The following is a 26,523-nucleotide window of genomic DNA, read 5'->3' as shown; positions in this document are numbered from 1 at the left end:
AGAAATCCACCAAAATGTCTGAAAACACGAATAGGCAATAGATAGTTTAGCGGTGACACTTATGGGCCTCATCTACATACGTGAATAAAATCATGACTGACAGGTTTAATTAAATTATATCTCATCTGTTCTTGATGGTCAGACAACAGCTCTGGAATTCCGGGCTGGATCATTTTGTTCTTGAAAAGAATCATAGAATCATAGAATCATAGAATCATAGAATTAGCCGGGTTGGAAGGGACCTCAGAGATCATCGAGTCCAACCCTTGACCCACTGGAGCAGTTGCTAGACCATGGCACTGAGTGCCACATCCAGTCTTTTTTTAAATGTCTCCAGGGACGGAGAATCTACCACCTCACCGGGCAGTCCATTCCATAGCCTAATCACCCTCTCCGTGAAGAAATTCTTTCTAATATCTAACCTAAACCTCCCCTGGCACAACTTAAGACTGTGTCCTCTTGTCTTGTTGAAGGTCGTCTGTGAAAAGAGTCCAGTTCCCACCTCGCTACACCCTCCTTTCAGGTAGTTGTAGACAGCAATGAGGTCTCCCCTGAGCCTCCTCTTCTTCAGGCTGAACAGCCCCAGCTCTCTCAGCCTCTCCTCATAGGGTCTGTGCTCGAGTCCCTTCACCAGCCTGGTTGCCCTCCTTTGGACCTGTTCCAGGACCTCTACATCCTTCTTAAACTGAGGGGCCCAGAACTGGACACAGTACTCGAGGTGTGGCCTAACCAGCGCTGAGTACAGGGGAAGAATCACCTCCCTGGACCTGCTGGTGACGCTGTTTCTGATACAGGCCAGGATGCCATTGGCCTTCTTGGCTACCTGGGCACACTGCTGGCTCATGTTCAGTTTCTTGTCAATGCAGACTCCCAGGTAAGAGAAGTGCAACTTTTGCTGCCTGGAAATTCTGAGCTTGAAGCATCTATGGCTTTATAGGTTAATGGCCAGCTAAGGGAACAGATGAGTAAGGTGGGCCCCAAATGGTTCCATTCCATATGGTTCGTTCTCATTTGAAAAACATTTTAGGTCATCACTGGATAACAGTATAGGCTAAAAGGTTGTTTGCCAAAGGTTTTGTGAGTTTGGTTGGGTTTTTTGTGGGTTTTGTTTGTAAGACTCAGTTGACTTTCAGCAAGGAAAATGATCCCAGCCCACCTTTTTATCATAAAACACTGGAAGTACAATGCACCATGCAGCCAGGATTTTCAAAGTGCTTCACAGTCACTGTTGCTTGAAAGCAAAAGCAGATTTTTAATGACTCATAATGGGATTGAAACTATGGGATAGCTGCTGATTCAGCTGTGCAATGGGGCAAAAGGAGTTATGATGAATCATTTAAAGGCAAAGAGTTAAGAGGCACGGCATTCAATGTCATTGTGAGCACTTCAAGAATAAATTAACTTCTACCTTTTCTGTGTAACCATGTCAAGATGAGGATGCTGACAGTACAGAACAGTTCTGTGGGAACCCAGGTGTTATTAGATATGCCAGACAAAAGATGGGAGGACAAAGACTTAAATTAAGAGCACAGACACTGCAGATCAGCTTTCCCATACACTGCTCACTCCTGTGAACACATGGACAATTCCAGATACAGGAATATGCCAGAAATAAAGAACAGTCTCAGATCATGAGCCATTCAAATGCCAGGTATTTTTCTCCTAAGGTACATTCTCTTCTGGCTCTTTACACCCAGCTCCCACTTTCTTTGTGTTCCCTGTATGGTGAGGTCCGGGGAGCTGTAGATACAGGCTCTATGGTGACGAGCAACATGCAAGAACCTCAAGAAATGAGACAGGCAGACAGTTCCATCATAGCAACTAGTGCTGTGTAAAGCTTTTTGCTCTCTGTAAGACCAACCAAAATCAAGTATCAGAAGGAGGACGGTGGTGTAGCTGCATCAGTCTGGTTAGAAAGATGCTCCAATTGATTGCAAGATTAATAGTAATATCCTAAGTCCTCATTAAATTAGCTATGGAATTTATAAACAAAGAAGAAATCTTTCACCTGTTAACTGCCCATTATTCTGAATACCTAAAGCCAACAAACTCTTTCATACACTTGAGAAACACAAATGGAAGAAGCCTGATCATACTGCATGTGATACCATGAAGAAAAAATAAAATTCAATTAACTTCCCCATTTATTGTTATGAAAGGATTCCATTTGTGATCTAAATACCATAATTAACCCACTCAAATCCCAAACACAACAGCCTCAAGACAGATCATTAAGGTAGGTGTGAATGCCAGGAAAACTCATTCCAAGTCTGTCATACCTCAGGGAACTTGGGAGATTAGACATCAGGTTGTAAATGTTTAATGTATTAAATAAAGGATCCTCAGTATTGGAGATGTTATAAGAACGTCATTTTCCTCAGGGGCTTCCACTGATATTAAAAATGAAAAGGACCAAGTAAGATCTTGGGAGAGAATTCTAAAATATTCAGCCATTTATATTAAGAAGTTTGGCTTTTCCAGTATGGTTTTAATACAACCAAGTTTGTACAAAACTTTTCTTACCACACCAATCTAAGACATATGTCTCTTCAGATCCTTTTTCTTTATTGTACTGACAAAAACTAAACCTCCTCCTTAGGTTCACTTGCTGCTAGGTTTTTTGGCAGTAGTGGTTCAACTTTACTACCTTCTCATGTCAAGAGCTAAAGCACAATGAAGGTGGTCACTGCCTGCAGGCTCTCAGTGACTTCTTCTATATCCTGCCACAAAAAGGAGGAAGCTGCCCAAGTCAAATGAAGAACTTGGCACAAACACAAAAGGAACCAGGTTGTAGAAGGGAATTTATGAAGAGCTAGGAAGAAACAGGCAGGGAATGGATATCTGGTCAAAGAGATGGAAGAAGAGGTCTGTCTGAACAATGAGTAAAAGTTTAGGACTAAGAAAAGGAACAGGAATCTAAGATGAGACATCTAAACCAACAGACTGGGAGAGGCAGGAAGGAAGTGTGTGGGATGGGACGGCCAAAGGGGACAACCAGGACTGAACAAGTAAGAGTGAATCACATCAAAATAGTAATAGGAAAGGAAACAGGAGAGGTAGAATATGCACAGAAAAATCTCAGGTAAAAGTCTGTACCAAAAAGACAAACTATAGTGCCATTTCCTAGAAAGTCTGAAATGAAACTTGTGTTTCCTTACTCCTCTAGGGTAAATGCATATTTGTATCTATTTGGAATACTGTCCAATGCTTATAGTTTAGAGGAGATGGCAAATCTACAGGTTACAGTTTTCCCAATAGCTCAAAAAGCAGAGGAATATGTTGAAATGTAAATATGTCCCACGTGTAGTCTAGACAAGGTTGATTTAGATTAGATGTACAGAACAGATTGCTCAGATAAGATGTGGATACACCTCCTTGCAACTGTCTAAGGTCAGGGGCTTCAAAAGCCTGGTCTATTGGAAGACGTGCCTGCCCTTGGAAGGGGAGTTAGAACTAGATGATTTTTAAATGTCCCTTCCAACCCACACCATTCTAGGATTCTAAAACTCAATGATATGAGATGAAATTTTAATGGTTTGGACTTATTCCCACCAACCCAGGTAATGCCAGACAATGTTAAATAAATGTTACTATGACTACAAGATCAAGAGCTTGAAGTCAGAAAAAGTCAAGACTGAAGATGTCTATTTCAGCACCCACATATATATTCATTGCCCTACTCCCTTTATTATCTGATCACATTCTACTTTTTCCTCTGTTTTACTCCTGTGTCTTTCTAGCAGGTCAGCCAACATGGCCACAAAGTTTCATTCATCAAAAAGCAATAAGAGGTATTTCCTTTGACACAAGCAATGCTCTAGGCAACTTCTTTGCTTTTGTAATTTCTGTTTCAGTTACAAACATTTATCAGAGGTTTACATCTGTATACACCAGTATGAGAACCTAGGAACTCAGTGACAGCAGAGTTGCCAATATTTAACTCATTGCTGACTTTTAACCCTCTGAGTTTTATCTTGCTGGGTGACTTTAAGCAACAAATCCAGTCCTTTCAGTTTCACATCTTATTACATCACTGTGACAGAGAAATGCATGAATTAGCTAATATCTACACAACACATGCTAAGAAAACAAAGCTCTTAGAGCAAGGCAGTGACTTTCAAACAAAGTGAAATTTACTCGACAAGACTGTAGGTAATTTTGTCTATCACAGAGCTTCTACTGATAAGACACCAAGCACCTTAAGAGAACTCTTGACAAATACATGACCATTGGTGCTTTCTTTACAGGACAGAAGAGGAGATTTGTAGCTAAACAACTCATCTCACCTAAATCTATCCAGATTAAAGTTGCTTCCCAACAAGAGGTGATTTCCTTCAGTGCAAATCCTCCCTGTCCTGACTCCGTCTGCTAATTCAGGTTTCCCTCTCCATAGCAATCACCTAGCAGGAGGTCCTCCACTTCCCTATGCCACTTACATTATGGGTTTTCAGGACTGGAATACAAAGTCCTCAGCACTGACCTTTTCTTGCTTAGGGAGCTGCTCAAAATCAACTTCACCTGATGTATCCCTGAACTTTAGTGTCAGAATGCATTTCATAGATCAGTGATTCCCAAACTGTGCTAAGCATATTGCTGATATGAGGAACCTACAGGATCTTTGTACATGTACACATCCTAAATGACTCCTATGCTTGTCATTCCATGTACCTTTGGGTGACTACAATAAGAACTCCTAGGATAACCCCAAGCAGCCCAGAAAACCCACGGAAATTAAAGGCGGGAACTCATGCAGTATAGACATCTGGCTAGATATAATCAGAGAGAGACAAGAATTTGAAGTTAATATCATGTCATGTTATACCACACACACACACAAAGATTGCTCAATTGTTACACATATGGAACTAACTTTTCTTCAAAAATTGCTTTATAATCTAATGTGCCATTTCATTCAAGAAGAGATATGGAACAGGTGACTCTGTGTAAAAGACAGTGTGGGAGCTGTTACAGGGTTGAGAATTATTTCTGATACTACCACCATGTAGTCAGGTAAGACTCCTCCTTAATCTTAACGGCATTGAGCATACTAGGATTGACTCTCCATTGCTAGAGCATACAAAGCAATAAATTAAGGGCAGTAAGAACTTATGTGCTCTATGAAAAAACCAAACCTGTAGAGCTAAAATGATGGTGAGCTATTTCACAGTTCCATCTTCATAGAGCATATTTGTAACAGTGTTGGCAGGAAGAACTAAGAAGGGTTGAAGACTGCTTGGTCACTAATGAGTTTATGGTTGGCTGATTTGTTGTTGATTTTTTTCTTAATATAATTAGGTTCTGCATATACCTCCACTGCCAGGAATTTCTTAATACCACATATGGAACTAACATTGAAAAGGGGAAAACAAAATGTCATAAACAGAAAGACTTCACTACTTTAAAAATAACTCAATTATTCCTTCACAGTGCTGCTTTGCATCATGCTTTCCTGTAACAACAGGAAATCAGAGAGAGTGCACAGTGCAGATAAGAGAGGCAGAATGAAAATCTGTCCATCTAGAAACATCAATCCAATTCATTTGTTGAATATGATAGTCTTGGTCATGGTGATGGAATGTACAACTATGATATTGAGCAGAAGGGGACAAAGCTGGTGACTAGGGTTACAAGTCCCTGGGAAATTTATGGGGAGATGTTAGAGAAGACAAATACATTTGCAGCAAAGAAGATTACAACGTAACTAAAATGCCAACATATATCCCTTTCTTAAAAGAGTGCATGGAAGCATTCACCCCTCCTCACTGAACAATCAATAAGCATCCTCTGTACCATCATCAATCATCCCATAGACAATACTGAGATGCTGACAGAAGAATGAATGAAGGCAAAAAGAAGGAGCATGGGGAAGAAAGGTACAATTCAGAAACGGCTTCTTAGTTAAATGCCAGCTGCAGTGACAAGAAAAGTAGAAAGAAACAGAAGGAGAATGGGCTAAGAATGGTCGTGCCCTTCAGAGGACAAAATGACATTCTTTAATTGCTCAAGAGGTTTTCAAAATGGTCTACCTCCAGCAGTGTGAAGATTAATCTTCATGGAACAGTTTGCATGACAAGTTGTTATATGCTGGGGAGTGCAATTTTTGGTGAAGTAGTTGATAGAATCATATCAGTATTTCAAGCAAAAAAGGGGAGCAAAATGTATTTGCTGTGAGTTAAATCATCCAGATTGTTGCACCAACGTCAGAGCTTTCAAAACTCTATTATGGAGATATGTAACAGGCATAAAGCCATAGTAGCTTTTGTGTTCTTTTTCCTTCAGGGATAACTGGCTTTCTTTTCCTTTTCAGACTGCTGCAAGAGTCTAGTTTGGTTGGCAAAATATTCTGGGATATAATAGTGTTTCTAATGGGAGGGAATAGATAGGAAGTATAGTATTCTGGAATTAAGTTGCAGTTATTCTGCCAAAGCCTGGAGAGATATGTAAACTGAGTCTCTTGCAAGTATCTAATGAGATCTGCACCTGAGAGCTAGTCATGCTGAAGGAAGGTAACCTCACTGACAGTAACAGGTCCTGTAGAAACACCAGTGCAGAAACCTGGCTTTTGTATTTTACAAGTATTATCTGCATGTAATTTTTGAATTCATATTGACAAATTTTTTAGTTATATAACTGCCACTCACATGTATTTACTTTCACTCCCCTCACTCCATAATCACTTTCTTCGGTAAAGGAAAAAGAGTCACCTCTTCTCCCTCAACATTCCCTTCTTCCTTCTCCTTTAGCTAAGCAAGTTTTAGTGACAATGCTCTATGAAATGAGTCCCTGATGAATAGGTAGTCAGCACAGTTACTTCATATAAGTACTTAGCATATGATAGAGCAAGACAGATGGCAATCCATAGACCTGCCACCAGAAAACCATTTAAAATTTATCCAATTACCTATGTCAGAAATGCAATTAAAATGGCTATATGGTCGTCTTTAAAGGAAGATTAATGTCATTGTCCATTTTCTTCCCTCATAAAAACTTCACCTATGCAGGCTTCTAGTGTAACCATGCACCTTGATGACTGGCTAAGTCTCAGTTTCCAGAAGATATGTGAGCATCTTGCAGTAAATCACTGAAAAACTGGGACATTAGGTTGAGCCACAACCTAATGAATGTGGCTCAGTGAACCACAGAGGTGTTCCATTTTTTACATCCAGGAACTCAAGGAACTGGCTAGAATATTTTAAAAAACTTGCCTTCTGAGAGCATGTCTCTTCCTGTAAATAATTTCCTTCTGTTGTAATTTGCCTCACCCAGAAGTCCTCAAATCAAGATCAGCCTCTTCAAAACTAAAGGTAGGACAATTCTAAAAGTGTTTCTTTCTATTCTCTGGTGTATGTCCAGAGAAATAGGATAGTGACTTTCAGTGTGTTCTGTAAATTATATGTTCTTACACAGGGTTTCCCTAATAACTACAAAGGGTAAAGTGAGGTATGTATTCTGGCTTATTTTGAATTGATGGGCATTTTATTTGCTTTCTCAAATTTTAATGTAAAATTCGTAATGCACAAGCATTACTGAGACAGTAAAGTAAGAGAGATAGGAAAAATAACTTCATAAAAACCATCTAGGAATAATACTCAAATCCAGCCATGTTACATGATCAAGTTACATGGCCTTGCAGCAACTTGAAAAAGAAACAAAAGCATCTTACTGAAAATGGTATGGCAACTCCTGCAAGCAATCCTTTTAACTCTTGATGGGCAAACATCTACTTTCTGAATGCAAACCTTTTAAGCACACATCCAGCAAGTAATCAAATACTTTTTTTAGGTTAAAATCAATTCTAGAACATTCTCTGGCACTTTTTATAAGCTTGTCATGGTTTTTTAGCAGATAACAAATAAATACTCATTTCCAATTGCAGTGATAACAACATTAAAAGTTGCATATTTTGCATCAGAACATTAAGGACTAGCTAATATATACTAAATACACAGAAAATTAATGTCTATCGTGCGGATGGATGAGGGTAGTTCTCCTCTGATGGGAAATCAAAGGATGAACCAACCAGTTTCTGACAGGGTTGGATAGATATGGGTTCAGTATGGCCTGAAGTCTACTTAAGGTCTAACTCTCAATTTAAACTTGAAGCAAATTCCTCTCCAATAAGCCATAATCCACATCCTGTTAAAATTCTTCTTAGTCCAGTGATGAAGGCTTTGATTGCTTTAATTATGACCAAAGTCACAGAATCATAGAATTGTTTGGGTTGGAAGGGACCTTAAAGATCATCCAGTTCCAATCCCCCCCTGCATGGGCAGAGACACCTCTCACTAGACCAGGTTGCTCAAGGCCCCATCCAACCTCACACTGAACATTTCCAGGGAGGGGGCAGACACAACTTCCTTGGGAAACCTGTTCCAGTGTCTCACCACCCCCAAATTAAAGAATTTCTTCCTAATGTCTAACCTAAATCTCCCCTCTTTAAGCATGAAACCATTTCCCCTTGTCTCTCACTACACAGCCATGTAAAAAGCCCTCCCCTAACAGAAACTTTAGAAAACACTATTAGGATCTATAGCAACATTTCAGTTCTTCTGTTGAAAGGAGAGCTGGTAAACTGGGAGAATAAGGAGGGATGGAACTGGAGGAGTAAAAGTGAAACAGTTTAACTATCTTCCAACAATAAGCTAAGCAAAGCAATTAAAGGATTGTCATCCTGTAATTGCCAGAGAGCTCTGTATTACAGAGGGAGCCGAAGCTTTGTTGCACAACAATCATGCTCGTAATTGTATATGAATAATGAGCCAGATGTAAGAACAAGACTATTAAACTATTATCAAAAGCTGCCATGTCCCTCATTGATTAATGACTCCATGTGTCACCAAGGAAAGGAACTCTATTTTAAAGTATGGATTGTCATTATCAATGTTGCCAAAGCAACCGCCTGTCTTCCTTTGATTTACCCCTGAATGTGGCAATTAAACCATTATATGAGGAAACAAAACTGTGATTATTCTTTCTGTGGAAAACTGAAGCCTGTTAAAGAATAAGGGACTAGGAAAACCAGACTCATTTCCCAAGATAAATGCACCTGTGCATGAACCATGTTCAAGGTCATAGCACACTTTCAATATGAAATTAATCATGGTTCCCCCCCTCAGTTTTTTGACGCTAATCATAAAATCTCAACTAGTTTCATACCCTAGTAGAAACCCAGCAAAATCCACAGAAAGACATGAATAAAGAAAACGCATGAAAAACACTTACTTTACAAGAAATAAAATCAAGTTGCAGAAGGCATAATTAAGAAAACAGGTGAATTTTTTATATATGCATTTTATAGAGAGTATTTATAGAGAGATAATATGCATGTGCATATAAACAAATAGATGAATATACATGACTCATCCAGAAACATATGCATGACCCTGTGTTTCAGTTTCTTTGCTGTTGCTGTTTCAGGGTTTTCATGTTTTTACCACAATTATTCAAAATGTTCTACCAAAAGCAGCTACAATCTGGTCTCTTCCAACTTACAAGCTTCCCGGAGTTTTTCCTTGTCATAATGTAGCCCCTCATATTCTTGTAAATTAATCCTGTTCACTCGGATCCGCAGGCGATCTGGGATGGAATGAGGACTGCAAGGAAAAAAAAAAAAAGGGAAAAAAGAGAAAGCATTTTAGATGAAGTGTTCCATGGAGGAGCAAAATGAAAACAGTACATCAACCAGTAGATCTGACACACTGTGTTTCAGGACAGAGATGCTTTCTTGGGAAGCATTTCAGGACAACCAGTTCTCTGCCCATCAGAACATCCACCCTGATATCTCTGGAGGATCCTCATTCAACATCTCTGTTCTGGGAAACAGGCAACAAAAATGTTACTAAGAAATAGATTTCCACAGCAGTAAGTCCAATATACAGAATCCAGCAGGGCTTTCAAAATCAAGTAGCAGCACAGGAACCTCATTTCTACAAATTCCATCCAGATTTAGATCACTCAACTGTCCATATAATTTTGAAACATTCGGTGGGTCCCTACCTAGAAATTTAAGTGTCCTAATATCAACAGAAAGTTGTCCTGAAAAAACTTTGGTTTGATTTCATGCTGGCTTCCACCTTAACAATATCTATAATTTGATTTTTTTTTTTAGCTTCGCCAAATTCAATGTAAATTCACTTGACTGCATTTGCATTTTTCCCTTTTAAAGAAACATGGACAGCCTATGTATTATAATGCATATATCGGACGTCTGTCCTGTAAGAACTGGCCCCTGGCTCAGTTAAAAGTAGATTTTTATCCTGTGCTTTCGCTTAAAGATCAACTATTTTCTATGTTTTAATATAGCTAGTAGCCAAACTCTGCCTGCATGAATACACACACTGCCTTCTAAGAGTTGAAATAATGTGCACTGTCATAAATATACAGGCTTACCTTTTTCTTTGTCTCATTTTCAACATATTTGGCCCACAACATTTGCACCACTAGTGTAAACACCAGTCAGGACAAACTACATCTCAAAAATGTAAAATTTACTTTCTTTTTAAATAAGCAAGTAATATTGTTTTGGGTTTTTTTTGACCTAACAATACTGCAGACCTGACAAAGCACATGGTTTGAGGCCATCTCTTGGTAGAACCGCTGGGATAGCAATAAGAATTATTTCAGCATTTTCTTGTTACTAATTACATTGGAGTTTACTATCTCTTTTGGTACAAACAGCTCTTTCACATCTGGACAGATGCAAATAAAGACTGAAAATCAAGTTCCAGGAGGGGAGAAGTTGTCTATTGGCACAAGTATTCTTTGCCTAAAAAGAAATAAGTAGAGGATAAGTTGAGAGTGCTGCCAAAACTGGAGTTTAAGGCAATAAGAAGTAGCTGCTCTGAAGGAACTCACATTCTGAACAGAACTTACTATGTAAGTGATGAAAAAATATTTAAGACAGATGAAAAACAGCTGAGAAGAAACCACAAACCCTTAACAGTGGCAGCAAGACTGACACACTCAGAAACATAAAGGCTGCCCAATGTTTTATCCTGTGCTGACTGACAAGAACTATTGAAAAGTCCTAAGGCATCAGCAAACTGTCTGTATTTAAGCTAAGCTTAAATTCTGGGAGGAGGCAACTGGGATGGTAACTTCCAGGACAATTTTAGGTGACAGCTTTCTAAGTCAGTTGTCCTTGTATCATCCTACAGAACATCCTCCACTTGCAGGCTGTACAGCTGACTCAGCAAATCAGAGAAGATGAGTGTGTACAAACGGAGGGGAAAGGTGAAACAAGAAGATAATTTCACTGACTCTGACACATTTTTTCTTTTCTTTTTCAGACAAGTTTAAATGTCACCTTGCTGGCTGAGAAATTAACGAACAGTGTGAGGAACTATGTTGCCTTCCAAATTCTATAAAATACAAGTTCAAAACCTAAAAACATAGATTTTATTTTTTGGCCAAGAAAAGATAAGAAATTGTTTAAGTAATTAAAAACAGGAATTTAACTGCATAGCCTTTAAGGAGAGAAAAGAAATAATTCTTTGCATGTAGTAGAGTTCATAAAAATGTCTGACAGTTCTGAAAAGTGAAGTCTGGTACAATATGACAAGAAACTAAGTTGTTTTTCCCATAATGTTCTGCCACTGCACATTATGATGAAGGCAGAGCAATCTTCAGAGGATCGGTCACACGCTGGAGGTTGTTGGTAGGTGCAGGGAAGGGACTGCTTGTGAATTACCTCTACTGCTTTCAACTCAGCTGGGAGGAAAATTTATTACTATGATTCTATGAAAAGGGGTGGGGGGACTGGAGAATTCAGCAACTTATTTCTGGTGTAATGCTCAACCATGGTAGTAAGACAGCCATCCTTACTATGTGCTGAATTAAGCCAAGTGCAAAACAATGCTAAAAGCTGTCTCAAACTGTTGTTTCTCCTGTTGAAATCTTGAAGCAACCCTCGTGAGAATTCTACAAAACATATTCCAAACATATTCCAGTCCCCAGTTCAAAATAACCACTTGACTGACCAAAAATTGATACTGCTGGGCATGATTTACTCATCCCCAGCACAAGGTAGGTTTGTCCTCCAAACCAGAACCACATCATAGCTGCTCTCCATTTGCTCTTACCCATTTCTTCCTTGGTACAGAGCTCATCTGTCTATGATGCTCAGACTGTCCCTTCAGCTCCATGAATCTATGCTGCATAGTACCAGCAATATTTTTGTTGCTCCAGGTGCCACACACACTGTTCTTCAAAAGAACCCTTTAACTACAAAATATCTAAGAGGATACTTCCCATAAGTTTGTAAAAAAGTATAAAATTTTGGAGCATCAGTGCACTGTATGTGTTCAAATTTGCTTCTATAATAAATACACCCAAGGCCAGCATCTAAAATGTAATGTATTACCTGAAGAGGAATAGTTCCTTTCCAAGATCAGCTGTGGGAGGCTTATCATCTGACAAGTGTCAAGATTTTCCTGTTCTTCAGTTTCTCCTCCTGTTCATCCTCTTGTTATAAAGACACGGAACTACTGCTACAGAAGAAAGCTTTGTGTGCTAAATATACAGCCAGGGAGAAACAGAACTTGCCATTTTGCCCATTTGAAAATTGTAGCTATCTTAGTTATAAAAATATAGCTTTAGAAAAAGCAGCTTTCTAGAGAAAATAAGCTTTTATATATGAATGCTAAGAGGTCCCTTTTACAGGGTAGAGATTATATATACTTAGCTAAGTCCAGTCATAGGTGATACCTTCATAACTCAAGTATATATATAAATATATATATACGTATGTGCATATAAACACCTATAAATATGCACATATACGCACATAAACAAACCAAACATTTATTCAGTGACTGAAATCCGATGGTTCTGTTCCTGATTTATTTGCAAATACTCTTTGCTCTGCAAGCATATGGCTGTTGGCTGTCATTATATTAATATCTCACTAAATTTTATTACCTATTCAATATAGCTTTATGTTCACTATGTGAGCATTCATTCTTTATGCTGTCAGACTGGCATTTTACACGGGGGAATATTGTCCTCATCAAGCAACTAATTAACTCATTCACACACAGAGCTCATGAGCTCCATACAGAGCTCTGTTTAATAGCTGAGGAAAACACTTCCACCATCAATACTCCTGTAGTCTTCATAGATATTAGTAATAATCCATGTTATTATAGGAACTGCACAATTTATCTTGTTCACACAAATTCAGAAACCACAAAGCTGAAGTACATCAGCATGTTCACTCAAAAACTAGTAATAGGGTGATGAATGTCACTGAAAGTGGGCATTAGTGCAGCCATAATAAAAATGGATGTTTTAGACACTGTATAAAACAGCTTGCTCAACTGTAATGAAACAAAGAAAAGCTTCCCACATATAGCAGTAAAAAATTGATAAACAAATTCGGGGGAACTGCTGAACTGCAGTTCAACCTAAAATATTTAAATTTCTTACAGCTATTATTCTTTAAAATGGTGAATTAAGTCGTCAATGAAAAGCAATTTAAAGTACAGAAGAAAGAATTCCATTACCTCCTAAAGAATCTAATTAAGAACCTCATTACCTAAACACAGCAACCCACAGAATTATATCCTAAAGGTCATGTGCCCCATGAGACCATAAATACAGATTCAGGTCAAGCGAAACATTCTGTTCATTCGTGTAGATTAGAGATAATGGTTTCATTTAAACACAAAACTAAATATCAATCTTCTCAAATCAGGAGTAGAGATAGGCTGCTTTACTGTATCAAATTTTATTTGATGGACTTTTGATTAGCATGGAGCAGAAGTGCACATCTGGGGCACAATTAAATAACAATCCAAATGAGCCTTGTAGAAGAGCTATGCATATTATTTAGTTGGAACAAACTGTGAAAGATTCTACACAGTTGTTATGAGGTCCTTTCAAAATTATTGCACTCATATAGAAAACAAGGCCATGTAATTTCAGTTATAGAGAATTATTTTCTTTTATCTGCAAAATTGCTGAACAGAGCAAGGAAATCATATTGCTTTCTACCAGACAAACAGATTTGACTTTTCCACAAGAATATAGAAGATCACCCAGATATTGAATAATACCCATTATAAGGAAAAGGACATACTTTCTGGAAACTTTCAAAAATTTTAGACATGAACTAAAACACAAACAGTTAATTAATTTTTCATCTTTTTTAAATTTACCCTTCTGTGAAAAATTATCCATCCCATGGTACATTAGTTTAAGCACCAGAGTCAGAAGCACTTTTGTTTACAGCAATAAGTCTTAGAAAGTCAGTATCATGCTAGATAAACTTTCTAAGGTGAAGTAATTTTTAACAATACCCATCCTGTTGTTGGAAGCAACTTTCCAAAGAAAACATAAGGTATGCATTTCTTTGAACTATAGAATTTCTGGAATTCTAGAAGTGTTATCCTTACTCCTACCCACTTTCTCCCCATCACCAACAAAACAAAACAGCAAACAAAAATCTACCAAAAAACCAAAACAAACAAACAAACAAACACACACAAAAAAACCAACCAAACAAAAAACCTATAAAATCTAAAACTACAGAGTTTTGACAGGAAAGAATGGGAATTAAATCCTTTTTATTCTACGGCTTCTTCAAATACAGAGAATGAAAGACACACACCTATTCTGAGGCTACCAGCAGAACCTGATTTACTTCCATTCACCAAGAAAACACAGCTTTTAATGAAGCTGTGACTTTTTCCTTTCACACTTATTAATCATCCAACAACAGGCAAGAGGATGCCAGCCAAATCACTTGGAGCACAGCTGGTTTTCCAAACAAACGTGCTCCTGCCTCCATTTTCCCAAAGAAAACAGGCAGAGAGAGCTTGGGTCTCCTGCATAGAAATGTGACAATGCTCCTGCCACACCACCAGGTTAATTTGACTGGAAAGACAGACTTTGAAATTATTTATGAACCCTGTGAACATTTCTTATGCCACAGAGGAAGATAATAATGGTAACAATAAACAGCCCAACAACTCTACAGAATCCAGTGATGAATTTCTGACAAATCTTCCAGAATACAACCCCACACGCATACAAATTTTAATATGATCCAGTAAGCTGAAAAGGTGAAAGTAAAATGGCCCTCCCTTGCAAAAATAAACTTTAGAAAGTAATCGCACTCCTCTGGGGCACGTTTGCAGTGACAGATTAATGAATCACCTATCTCCTGGAGAAGAAATAAACATGCAAAATTAATTATATGTTCCAGTGTTTAGAACAAATGGAAAAAGGAAAGAGGCAACAGAGGAGAAGAAGAAATTAACCTTACTTTCGAGATATCAATGGCAAGAGCTTGAAAAGAATACATTAAAAATGTGCTTTTTTCACAGTCATTATCTACTTAAACCATAAGAACTACCACAGCAGAGCAAAATCATCCAGCCTCACCTGATGGATAAAAGTCCAAAAAGCATTTGCTAAGCTTTTTGCCTCAAAACATATAAGCTCCACCACATATTTTTCTTCTGTTCGATGAGGGTTAGCCCATATAAAACAGGTTAACTCAGCTCAACCAAACTTTTTTTGCACTATCTTAGCTCACAATTATTCCAACAAGTACTTGAGCATTTTGCTATATGAAGACCAGACCCACACATACACTTAAACATGTGCCAAAGTACTGGGTAGAATCCTGGGCTTTGTTTTCCCTCTCCTTCACTGTGCTGGCTGTAGGGCTCTCATGCTTTACACTCCCAAGCACAATGGGATTCTCCAACAGTAATGATCCCACTAAAGAGAAGCCCACATGCTAAACAGGAAAAGTTGACAAAAGGAAGACTTGAGTCCCTATAATTCAGGTAATGGAGAAAAGGGGGGGAATACATATATATATATATAAGTATATATATAAATACATAATAATATTAACATATAAATATAATATATATAAGCATTTCCATCCTTAACTAATCATTCAGAGAACAGCTCATTTTCTGCCTTATGCCTTGTTTCCTATTGCACTTTTTTAGACTCTTCTCCTATAGATAGCACCCATACTCAGCCTAACCCACAAAGCTGATTCTGTTTGGTGTTTTGACCTCTAAAAGCAAAAAATTATTTCCTATTTTTCTCCTGCTATTGCAAAAGTTTTACACACGTACCTTGCTGCAATTATTACCCTGCAAACTCTACGAAAGAGTATAAACCATTTACCAAAAAGGTGAAACTTGTATTTCCATTAATGCATGTTTTGTAATTTAAAAAGCTGAAAAATGAAATCACGGCATTTCAACAGTGTTTATTTCACTTGTAAAAGGACAGTAAAAGCTATGTAAGTCAATTATGTTTGGGTTTTCATATGGTAATTTTTTTTTTTTCAGAACTCTCTTGCATCAATGCACTCTCACGTGTGCACCTCTCTCATCTCAACTGAACACCCAGCTGGAAAATGCCCGTCTTCACCTTCTTTTTTAAAAAGCCTCAATTTAACATACAACACTTGTATTTACCTATCCACTCTGTGTAAGCATTTGAAAAGGATCCCACTGCAGTTCTACTGTTTCTGCAGCAAAGACTGTACATCCCTAATATTCTTGGCTGCCCTAAATTCCTTTCCATATCCTGCTGCATAAAACCTCAAATTTATCTAAGACAGGCTCTGTGCATCCCCAGGTCTCAGCAGAATCTGCCCTGTTTTTCAGTACTAACTGGAAGTCAGGCTCTTTCCACATTGTTCAACAACAAAAGAGGAACATCTGAATCTCAAAGCCACCACAATCCAAATCAAATTTCTTTAATACCTCATGGGTTCTTATTTTAATTTGCCAGACGCAATAATTGGCAGTCACAGTGCAGTAGCATGTTTAATCTATTTTTACAGATTTTAAGATACAGAACATCTTTGACTTACAAATTAGTTTGGGGCTCATGAGTCTCTCTCTCATCCTACCTTATTCTGATAGCAAATATCAAACGAGACCTTTGAATGAACTGTATAAAAAATTTGAAGTTTATTTTCCAAGGGATATCCCCCAACTTGGAAACAATACCCATTTTCCCAGACCAGCAGCTTACCTAATGCTTTGTGTAATCAGTAAGATTTTTTCTGGGGGCTTGCTTTGATACTCAATCTGTGAGGCAAATTATTTTTATTATTTTCTGCTCTTCAGCAAAGTACAGCAAGTAAGACCCAGAGATAGGGTCCACTGACTGGAAATATTTTCTTGTTCGCAATATAATAATTAGGAACTTGCAGCTTTCTGAAATATCACTGAATCACAGAATGGGTGAGGTTGGAAGGGACTTCCAAGCACCTACTCAGTCAAGGGACACCTAGAATAGGCTGTCCAGGTCCATATCTTTGGATGGAGACTATAGAACTTCATCTGGGCAACCTGTGCCAGTGCTCAGTCATCCTTACAGTAGAAATATTTTTCCTAAAGTTCAGAGAGCACTCTTTGTGTTTCAGTTTGTACCCATTACCTCTTGTCCTGCTACTGGGCACTGCTGAAAAAAGGCTGGCTCTGCCTTCCTTAGACTCTCCTTTGAGATACCTGTAGACATTGATGAAATCACACCCAAGCTTTCACTTCCCCAGGCTAAACCAACCCAGATCTCTCAGCCTTTCCTCCTTGGAGGACTGCTCCTCAGTGATCTTCCTCACCCTTCACTGGCCTCTACATCCCTCTCATCCCAGGGAGTCCAGACCCACAAACAGCCCTCCAGGTGCTCAGTAGAGAGCAAGGATCACCTCCCCTGACCAGCTGGAGATACTCCTAATGCAGCCCAGGATAGCAGTGGTCTTCCTTGCCACAAGCGCATGCTGCTGGCTCATGGTAAACTAGGTGCCAAGCCCAAGGTCTTTTTCTACAAAGCTGAAATTTGCTCTTAAAACTACTGTCCTGGTTTGGGCCAGGATACAGGTGATTTTCTGTCTTGTAATTTTGCTTTTAGCTAACCCTCTTGTAAGCAGTTGCACTTGCTGGAATTAACAGCAAGTTTCTCAGACAGTGCCTGCTTCTAGGACTGATAACACTCGATGTTTATAGTTACTGCTAGAGACTGGTATGCAGAGCCAAGGACACTGCTCAGCTCTGAGGAACATTTTACCCTCCAGAAGGAATAAAGAGGTCCCACCTGCAGCCCTCCTTTGGGGAGGAACAGACAAGATAGATGTCAGAATTGACCAAACAGGGTATTCCATCCCATACATGTCATACTGAGTATAAATTTGAGGGATCACAAGGGTCAAGCCAGCTTCCACCTTCCTGCCCTTCCTGCCTTTCCTGCTTCCCTTTCTTCGCCCGTTCCCTCTTTTGCTTTGGCACCCTGGGAGGATTCCATCCATTCATCTGCCTGTGGTCCTGATCCATGCCAGCCCATATCTGTGTGTTCCTGCCTCCAGCTACTGACCCCTGCTGAGTCCAGGAGTCCAGCCTGGACTTTCCCAGGGCTGCCATGCAGCCTCGGTGGTGACGTGAGAGTTATTCAGGTAAAGGGGGGGAAGAATGTGATATCCATTTTCCTGTATATTTGTATGTGTTTAGTAATTTTTCCTATTTATCATTACTGTTTCATTAAAGCTGTGTAGTTTAGTTTCCAACCCATAAGTCTCTCTCCCTTATTCTCTCTTCTTTCTTTATCAGGGAGGAGAGAGAGATTAATAGAGAGCGTCTGTCACTCAGTTTAATTGCTGGGCCAGTGTTAAACCGTGACAACTACTTGGTCATTTTTCCCAAGTAACTTTGGTTTGTTGGAGATTTTATGCAATCCATTGTCTATGCTCAATCTTTAGAACACAGAAGTGTTGGTGGGTCTTCTTTTAGCATATACCATTGACTTTCTTCTATGACAGAATAAGAATCACTTTTTGAACTAAGTATCTGCTCTGGACACCTAGATTTATACCTCTGAAATTTGTTCTTTTCCAATATGTATCTCAAATTTCTTTCCCTGGTAGTCCTAACCTGTGTGAAGAAATGTCCATAGTAAGAGTGGCAAAACATGAAGACAAAACTGATGTCAATACAAAGCAAAATGTTTTTTACCTTATAGTAAAAAAAGAATATATAAACATAAACTTCACTGCTTGAGCTGACATCCTATATTAAGCTAGATTTCATTTTAGTTAGTTTTGGGGAAAGGGGTTTGATTGGGTTGGTTTGGAGGTATTTGTGGGTTTTTGTTGGTTTGGTTTGTTGCTTGATTTTGTTGGTATGTTTTTTTTAAAATCATGGACACACACAGATTTGCATAATATGGCATGTTTCCATAAGTGGAATTAAATCAAGCAACAACATACAATGGTAAAGTGTTTTTATGTGCCAGTTCATCACATTTTAAAAAATATATTAGGGTCCTGAATAATTTAGCTACTATATAGCAAGTTGGTATGGTGGAGTTGCTAGTAATCCAGATATTGCCCAGACTGAGGAAAATGAGGGGTGACCCCATCTTCACTGCAGCTTCAGTCAATGTCCCACCACTCCCAGGGGGACTATTTCCCTGGTTTGTTCAGCTCTAACTGAAGATACAGCTGAAAGATAAATTCTTTCTGGCTGATAATGGCTTATGGTTAAGTTTGTTCACAGTGTGTTTTTGATTAAAATCAAAGGATAAAAAGCTCCTATCTCAACTGTTTCTATGGATGGTCCTTGGTGACTGATTTCAGACTGCTGCTATGCATGAGTCTGGTGAGATGGACTCTTGGTTGAACCTGGTCACCATCACCAGATGTGTCCTGCTCACCTTACTCAGTTACTGTAGAACTGAGCCTTTGCTGGTGAGGCTGCTGCCCTCTGCCTGCCATGCTGCCACCTGAGCTCCTGCTTCCCAACTTTCACTGGATTTTGCTGCTTGGTGTGCTGGCTGAATGACACAGCAAAACACTATGGAACTTTGAAAGGAGAAAAAAAGCCAGATACTCACACTGTGAAGGAATCGGGGGGAGCTGAGACTCTCCTCAAATCAGCAGACTGCACTTTATGGATACTATAGGCAGCAGGAAATGAGTGGCCAGAAGAAAGGCAGCACACAGTGTGGACAGACAAGGGAAAAGGTAGAGGGGGTTGGGGAGAGAGAAAGAAAGAATGGAAGAGAAGAAAGAAAGACATACTACGTTTAAACAGAAACAAACGGAATGTGTCACAGAAAAGCTGAAGAGACATGCAGAGCTCCAAGTTCACACTAGGAAGCCAAGAGCAACAGAAGACATGCAAATGGGGAAAAAATCCCTGCTACATGGCACAAAGGAGCTCTCTAAAGACATGAGTGGGGATGGCCTATGACAAGCTAGGCACGCAGCTATACAAGGAAGACAAGGAGCTCCAGAATTTGTTCCACATGGCTCTGGATAATTTCAAGGCAGCAGACTTTGGAAGCAGGTCCAGAAATGAAAACAAATACCAATACTGAGATCTGAATGGATGGAATTGTCTCCAAATGTCGGCCAATTTAAAAAAAAAAATTACTCTTACTGGAGACTTGTATCCCCAGTGAAAAATTGCTGTCTCCACTCTTCTTTCATGTCCCTTAAGGAAATGTAAATCGTACATATAGCAACTTCCAAGACTACTGAGACTGATTCTCTTTTATACTCAGATGTTCTCTTTGTTTCTCTAAAGTGTATATAATATGTTTTATCTAAAAGCTCTCTTTCCTCTTCTTTCTCATCCAACATGCAGGACATTCTTCCTTCAACCCAAACTAGAAGTCAATGAAAACAAAATTGAGGTCTTTTGAGGTTTGGAAGTGATCATTTACTGGAACTCACTAAGTATCATAATAAACTCTAGTTTCTAATTAGAAAATGTCTTCTGGAATACTGAACCACAGCTTTTCTTCTTATTCCACACACATTTTACTTGTAGTTCAAGACCACATTCTTGGCTTCATCACAGAAAACCAAGCTATATATTCCGTCTTTCACATGTTGCCATGATCAATAGTGAAGAATAAGGATAAGAAGTTAGCCAGAAGTCTTTTAAGGGAAGGAGAACAAGAACATAATTAAACTCTTTTTTCAGAAAAACTGAGTCTGCTGATCTGACTGTAGCAAAGCATGTGCAAAAAAAAAGACATATGCAAAGAAAAGAAACCCTTTTTTTTTGCCCCACAACCCTACTATCTGCCTTGTTTCAATCAGCAACCAAGAGTGAAAAACATCACTTTATTCTGCATATTTCTTGCACCTAAAAGGTTGTTTCTGGCTTGGAACCCTTTATTGGATTGATGGTTACGTCCATTACAGAGCAATGCATTGTAAAACGAGGAAGAGATTATGCCTGCCTTTTACATTTGGACAGTCTCTTTCCAGGGAGTATTTACAGGTTTTGAAGAAGAACTGCAATCAGGTAGATGGGCAACTCTCACAGTCAGAAGAGAATCATGTTTCTAAAGGCCTCCTGCTCCCAAGCGAGAGAAGCACGAAATCTCTGTTCTTCTCACCCAGCTGCATCACACATGGACTCTTGAATTTTAAATACTATTATTCCCTGGAAACTCAAGTGCATCAACAAGGCAAACAAACTTAATATTCTCTTTAAATCTCCTCTCATTAAAATCTCCAAAACAAAGGAGAACTGAGTAAGAAAACAGAAACAGAGTCCCAGACTTCTTCAGAGTAAGACTTTTTCTGTTTATGGCACAGGACTAGCTAAAACTTTTAAGAGCATTCCTACTGCTCTCCTTGTGTGGCAATAATATCAAAGCCAACAAAAAAAGCAACTCTGCATTTACTGTGATGTTAGATAATTCTTTAATCACTTTCCTCTCAAGGAGCTCAAAACCAGCCACCTACATATTAGTCAGTTCCAGACCCACTTACTTATCTCACATATCTAACATTCAGATGATGACTGTAAGAGAACAATCTATCTGTGAGATTTCAATGGAATAAGGAGATATATATTTCAGATACCAAGTTAAGAAACATAGATAAACATCATTGAAAGTCTTCTCTCTTGTGAAAAACTGTAAATCAGCATCATATTAAATGAACTTCTTCTAAGACTAGTGCTTCCTAGAGTTTCATCTTTAGCATTATTTTTACTTTTTATCATACCAAGAGATTCACCTCCTCTCTCTCTTTGCCCTTCAACACCTGAGACCAAAGTACATGCACACACAGATACATAGGTATAGATGTAGATATAAATATATACCTATATAGAGATGTAAATAGAAATATAAACAAATATATTTCCCATACTGAGGCTAAGAGCCCTTGACAGATCACCTGTAATTTCCCAAGACACAAGTCTGCAGGCAAATACAGTAGCCAAATCAAAGAACTGACAGCAATGTAGTCTACCATATCACACTGAGTTGAAGACAAACCACAAATAAGACCCTCTTGAACACTGGAATATATTATGAATCTTTATTTCCCTACCACAGCTTACATTAAGATCTCAAAATCCAAGCCTAACCATGCTAATTATCAGATTGCAATTCCTGGAATATTCATTTTACATTTGCATTAGCTTCCCTCAGTAGATACCCCAGGATTGCTCTCTGCTCAATTCTAGCTTTTGCAAATGATTGAGTTGTGGTTGGATGAAATCAGGCAGTGCTGCCCACAGGCAAGAGTCTGCTATTCCTCTCTGCTCAAGAGAGATGAGTATACCTTATGTATTTTCCAGGCAAATAGGAATTGCACATTATAGATTTGGACTTCCACTGAAGCTTAAAGCATTAGTCTCAGCAAGAGAACACAGAGTGCTAAATTGCACAGGAAGATGTTGAAAGTAACTGGGGAGACTTTGATTAAATGAACAGATTGACAACCAGCAGAAGACAAGAAGCTTTAAAGGGCTGGAGTCAAAGTTTGAAGTGAAGCATGATACAGCTGGATGATACAGCTGAAAGACACAGTCAACCTTTAAGATACCTGAAGAGACCTTGTCTGTTTTTAACAGCTATATGAGTTAGTCTCATGAAAGATATTACATCTCTCCATAAACCTTGCCTCGGCATTGCAGCTGCAAGGGCAAAATCCCCAACCCACCTCCCCAGAAAAATTAAATTCTGAGTGCCTGGATGTTTTAATGAAATACAGTTAACTTTATGCCTTTGGCTCGGTATCTTTATAGAAGGGACAGGCTGTTTTGCTGCACTTTGAGAAAACTTCATCAAAAACAGCAAAGGCATTTGCTATTTTCATTTAAGAAGCATTAAAACTTTCTATATGAGATAAGCTCTACACAATAATATAAATTATTTTATTGGATGGGCATTTTCATATGTCAAAATTTGAATTTTTTGGGGTGTAAAAATATCTCTGCAGTGCTTACAAGCAAGGTTTAGTTATGAAATGTTAGCCCTGTCCTTTCTTCTTCACATGTTCCTGGCTTCCATTTATCTTAGTTTTTCTATCTTTATCTGTAGACTACTTATTTCTCATTTAGCTTTTTACACTGGAACTGGATTCTCTAGAAAATGCAAACAGCTCTTTCTGGACCTCCAGGTCCTTCTTGAACACATCCAGGGAGCATGCTCCCACAGCAGAGACTACAGGATATCCTCAGCAATTCTTGATTATAGCAGTTTGTTCCAGGGTCTCCAATGGAGTTTAAAAAGCAGATCAATGAAGCTGAGAAAATGAATCAAAAGAACTTCAAAGGTAAACGGTGTACATATGCAGAACTGTCAGAAGCCAAGAGGCACACTGCTGAGCCTGCACAAACCTCTAAATAACTGAAAGATTTAACACCTTTCCAGACGCAAGACAAAGGGTTACCCAAAAGATAAAAGAAAAAAAGAAAATCAGGGAAATATTTACGATACGGTGGAAAAAGAAGTTCAGAGGTGTGAATTATTTTTTGCTTGGTTGCTTGGTTGGTTGGTTGGGTTTTTTTGTAGATGCACTGCAAGTCCAGTACATGCAACATTTGCAACTGAATATGCTGCCCCAAACGGGCCTCCTGCTATTAGGACATGCACATATCCGACTCACTCATTTAGCAAAGGCATGGATGTTCTCCTCTTGCTCTTCTGCACCATGTTGGCTTGGTTCCTCAAGGAGATCCGGATGAGGGAGGGAGCCAAACGGCACGGTTCCCCATCCACTTGCATGGGGATGGACTTGTATGTTAAAAGTGTCACCTCACGGCACTGGTGTAACCTTTCTCCATGACCACCCACCTGGAGAGCAGCCTAGGGAGAGAAGAAAAAAACAAAACGAAAAAACCACAAAACACACACAAGTAGATTTTTTAAAAAGTGTATTAAAAAACACAAACAGTAAAGTCAAAGAAAACAAACCTCAGAACAGATAATCGAGGCAGCTAAATTTGAGATGCAGTTTTGCTGACAGCACCCATTACATATCATTCCAGGTGTAAGGTATTCTAATAAGCCACAATGAATGTATTTTCTGTCCAAAACTGCAAAGCAGGATTTAAAATATCAAAAGCAAAAGTAATGGGCAGATATTTACCATTTGCATTGCAAATCTCATCACCTTATTATATGTCAAGAATATTACATGCCCATACAAGTATGTATAAACACCCGGGCATGCACAAATGAATAGCTGTGTTTATTCTAAAAGTTTTCAATTTGTTTTGGTTGGTTTGTTTTTACACTAACAGTGTAATGCTACTGATACTTTGCTCTTTAAAACAACAACCCTAATTGAGAACATCTGCAAGAAAGAAAAATTATTTCCCCATCCTGAACAGAATGTAGTTCTTAATGTGAACTAGATAAATCTAAAATCCTGAAACTCAACCTCAGGACTAGATAGGCTGAAAAACAGAGCTAAGCAGATCCTTCAAGTTCTAAGCAGACATGTTTGGGCAGAAAAATAGTTGCCTAATTTGTAGTGTGACTATTAATTCTCATCTATCATCTGCAGAGAAAAAACCAATATTTAACACACTACTAACAGAAAGCAGCATAAACACAAATCAAAGCCTTAATCCTGCCCCATGCACTTAATATTATGGCTCAACTGACAATATGGTCAATAACATTCACAGTAACACTTCTTACAAAGTACTTCTCTTCCTTGGTTTCACTTGGCTATAACCAAGTACACATGGGAGACGTACAGAGCAAGTCAGGATTATATCGACACAGTCTAAGGTTATAGTGGTTCCACAGCATCACAGTCACTGTAGAGTTGCAGACCTTCAGCTCTGAAGTAGGTTTACTTTAAAGAGAATCCAGAGCTCAAAGGACCATAATACTTAAATTCAGCCCCAATAAAAAATGTTGGTAACTTTGAGATCAATCTAGCAATGGTGAGTAGAGACACATCAGTGGCAAACAGAAAAAAGATTGCAGATGAAGCTTTCCAACTGGTAAATTGTAAATAGACTTCTGACAAGGTTTTCAGAAACATACTCTAAAGTCTTCAGGGGTGAAGTAACAAACGTTCATTCCACAACTTCGACTAGGCTGAGAAACAGAATTCTGCTTACTTGTAGGTTGTTTCCCTAATCCACTAGACCATCAAAAAAATAGGGAGACCAAAAAAGAATCTTCAACTTAGACTTCTAAAGAAATGATTGCTGATCAAGGTGATCTTCTACTTTTGCTTACTTTGAAGATTAGATTTGTCTGAATTTCTCTTTGAGGAAGCAAACACCATTATCGTGGGCATACACTGAATGTGACAGGCACTGAGGGCAGGTCATAGAACAAATTAATGTGTGAGTTTAGTGAAAACAGGCTTATCTGACTTAGCTTTAACCTAAACCACACAGAAGCAACAAAGAAGTAAGAGTATGGACTGAAGCAAGACCTAAACAGGAAGTCCTGATATGTGCATTCTGTTGGCCACAGACTCAATTCAAGCTGTGGTGCCTGAGGCAGATTAGCACAGGGATAACTACCAGCACCTTGAGTGCATTTAATCATCTTCTGAAGAGACTGTTTAACCACTGTTTAACCTCTGTTTAACCACTGTGATAGTAGGACACTAGCATATTTACAGTGAGATTGCTTTTAGAGCAGCTCAGTTTTAGTTCATTTTAAGGACAACACTGACAGAAAGTGCATTTCCAAATTCAAATTGTTGGTTGAATCATCCTTCCTTTGCAGAACAAAGAGAGAATATTTGTGCCAGAAATATTACTGAATTTTCCACAGCTATTACCAGATTTTGACCACATCTTTAGGAGGCTTTTGGAAACTGTATGGGCATGTAATTTTATATGATATTTCATCTTTGCTTCCAGTCACCAGTTTTGCCAAAAAAAATTCAACCTTTATGTCATATACTGAAATACACGAAAGCTAAAAAGAAAAAGCAGTAATTATTCAACCACAGAACATTTCCGCACTAAAAATGCCCATGCATGCTGTTTTTATTGTCATAATCTCTCTGTTTAACTTGGGAGCACTGCACATGCAAATTTGCCATATTTTGCAAAAAGTACATTAGTATTATTAAATAACATCTCTTTCGTTAGAAAGCTACAATTTATCCTCCCTGTTTAGAAACCTAATAGCAAAGGATGTTTTAGCCCTGGCTGACTGAATATGTGGAATCATGGGGGTTCTTCAAGAACATTGCACTCCACAGCTCTGAACTCACCAAGTCTGGCAGTACCTGCAGGAGGGGACATCCCTGCAATCTAC

At 38.7% G+C, this 26,523-nt stretch overlaps 1 protein-coding gene across 1 annotated transcript in view; it reads right to left on the bottom strand.

Moving 5' to 3' along the window:
* The window catches only part of DGKI (diacylglycerol kinase iota), a 111,931-nt gene that overhangs the window by 62,074 nt on the left and 23,334 nt on the right, over positions 1-26,523 (bottom strand). Inside the window, exons 13-14 of the mRNA XM_030450478.1 lie at positions 23,891-24,090; positions 9,493-9,593 (exon numbers count right to left, since the gene is read on the bottom strand). Of these exons, the coding sequence (XP_030306338.1) occupies positions 9,493-9,593; positions 23,891-24,090 (301 nt within the window). The remainder of the gene's footprint in view (positions 1-9,492; positions 9,594-23,890; positions 24,091-26,523) is intronic.

The sequence above is a fragment of the Calypte anna genome, chromosome 1, assembly GCF_003957555.1.
Source record: "Calypte anna isolate BGI_N300 chromosome 1, bCalAnn1_v1.p, whole genome shotgun sequence".
NCBI classification, from domain to species: domain Eukaryota; kingdom Metazoa; phylum Chordata; class Aves; order Apodiformes; family Trochilidae; genus Calypte; species Calypte anna.
Note: the sequence above shows the minus strand (reverse complement) of the source record. Positions and strands in the feature narration are given on the sequence as shown.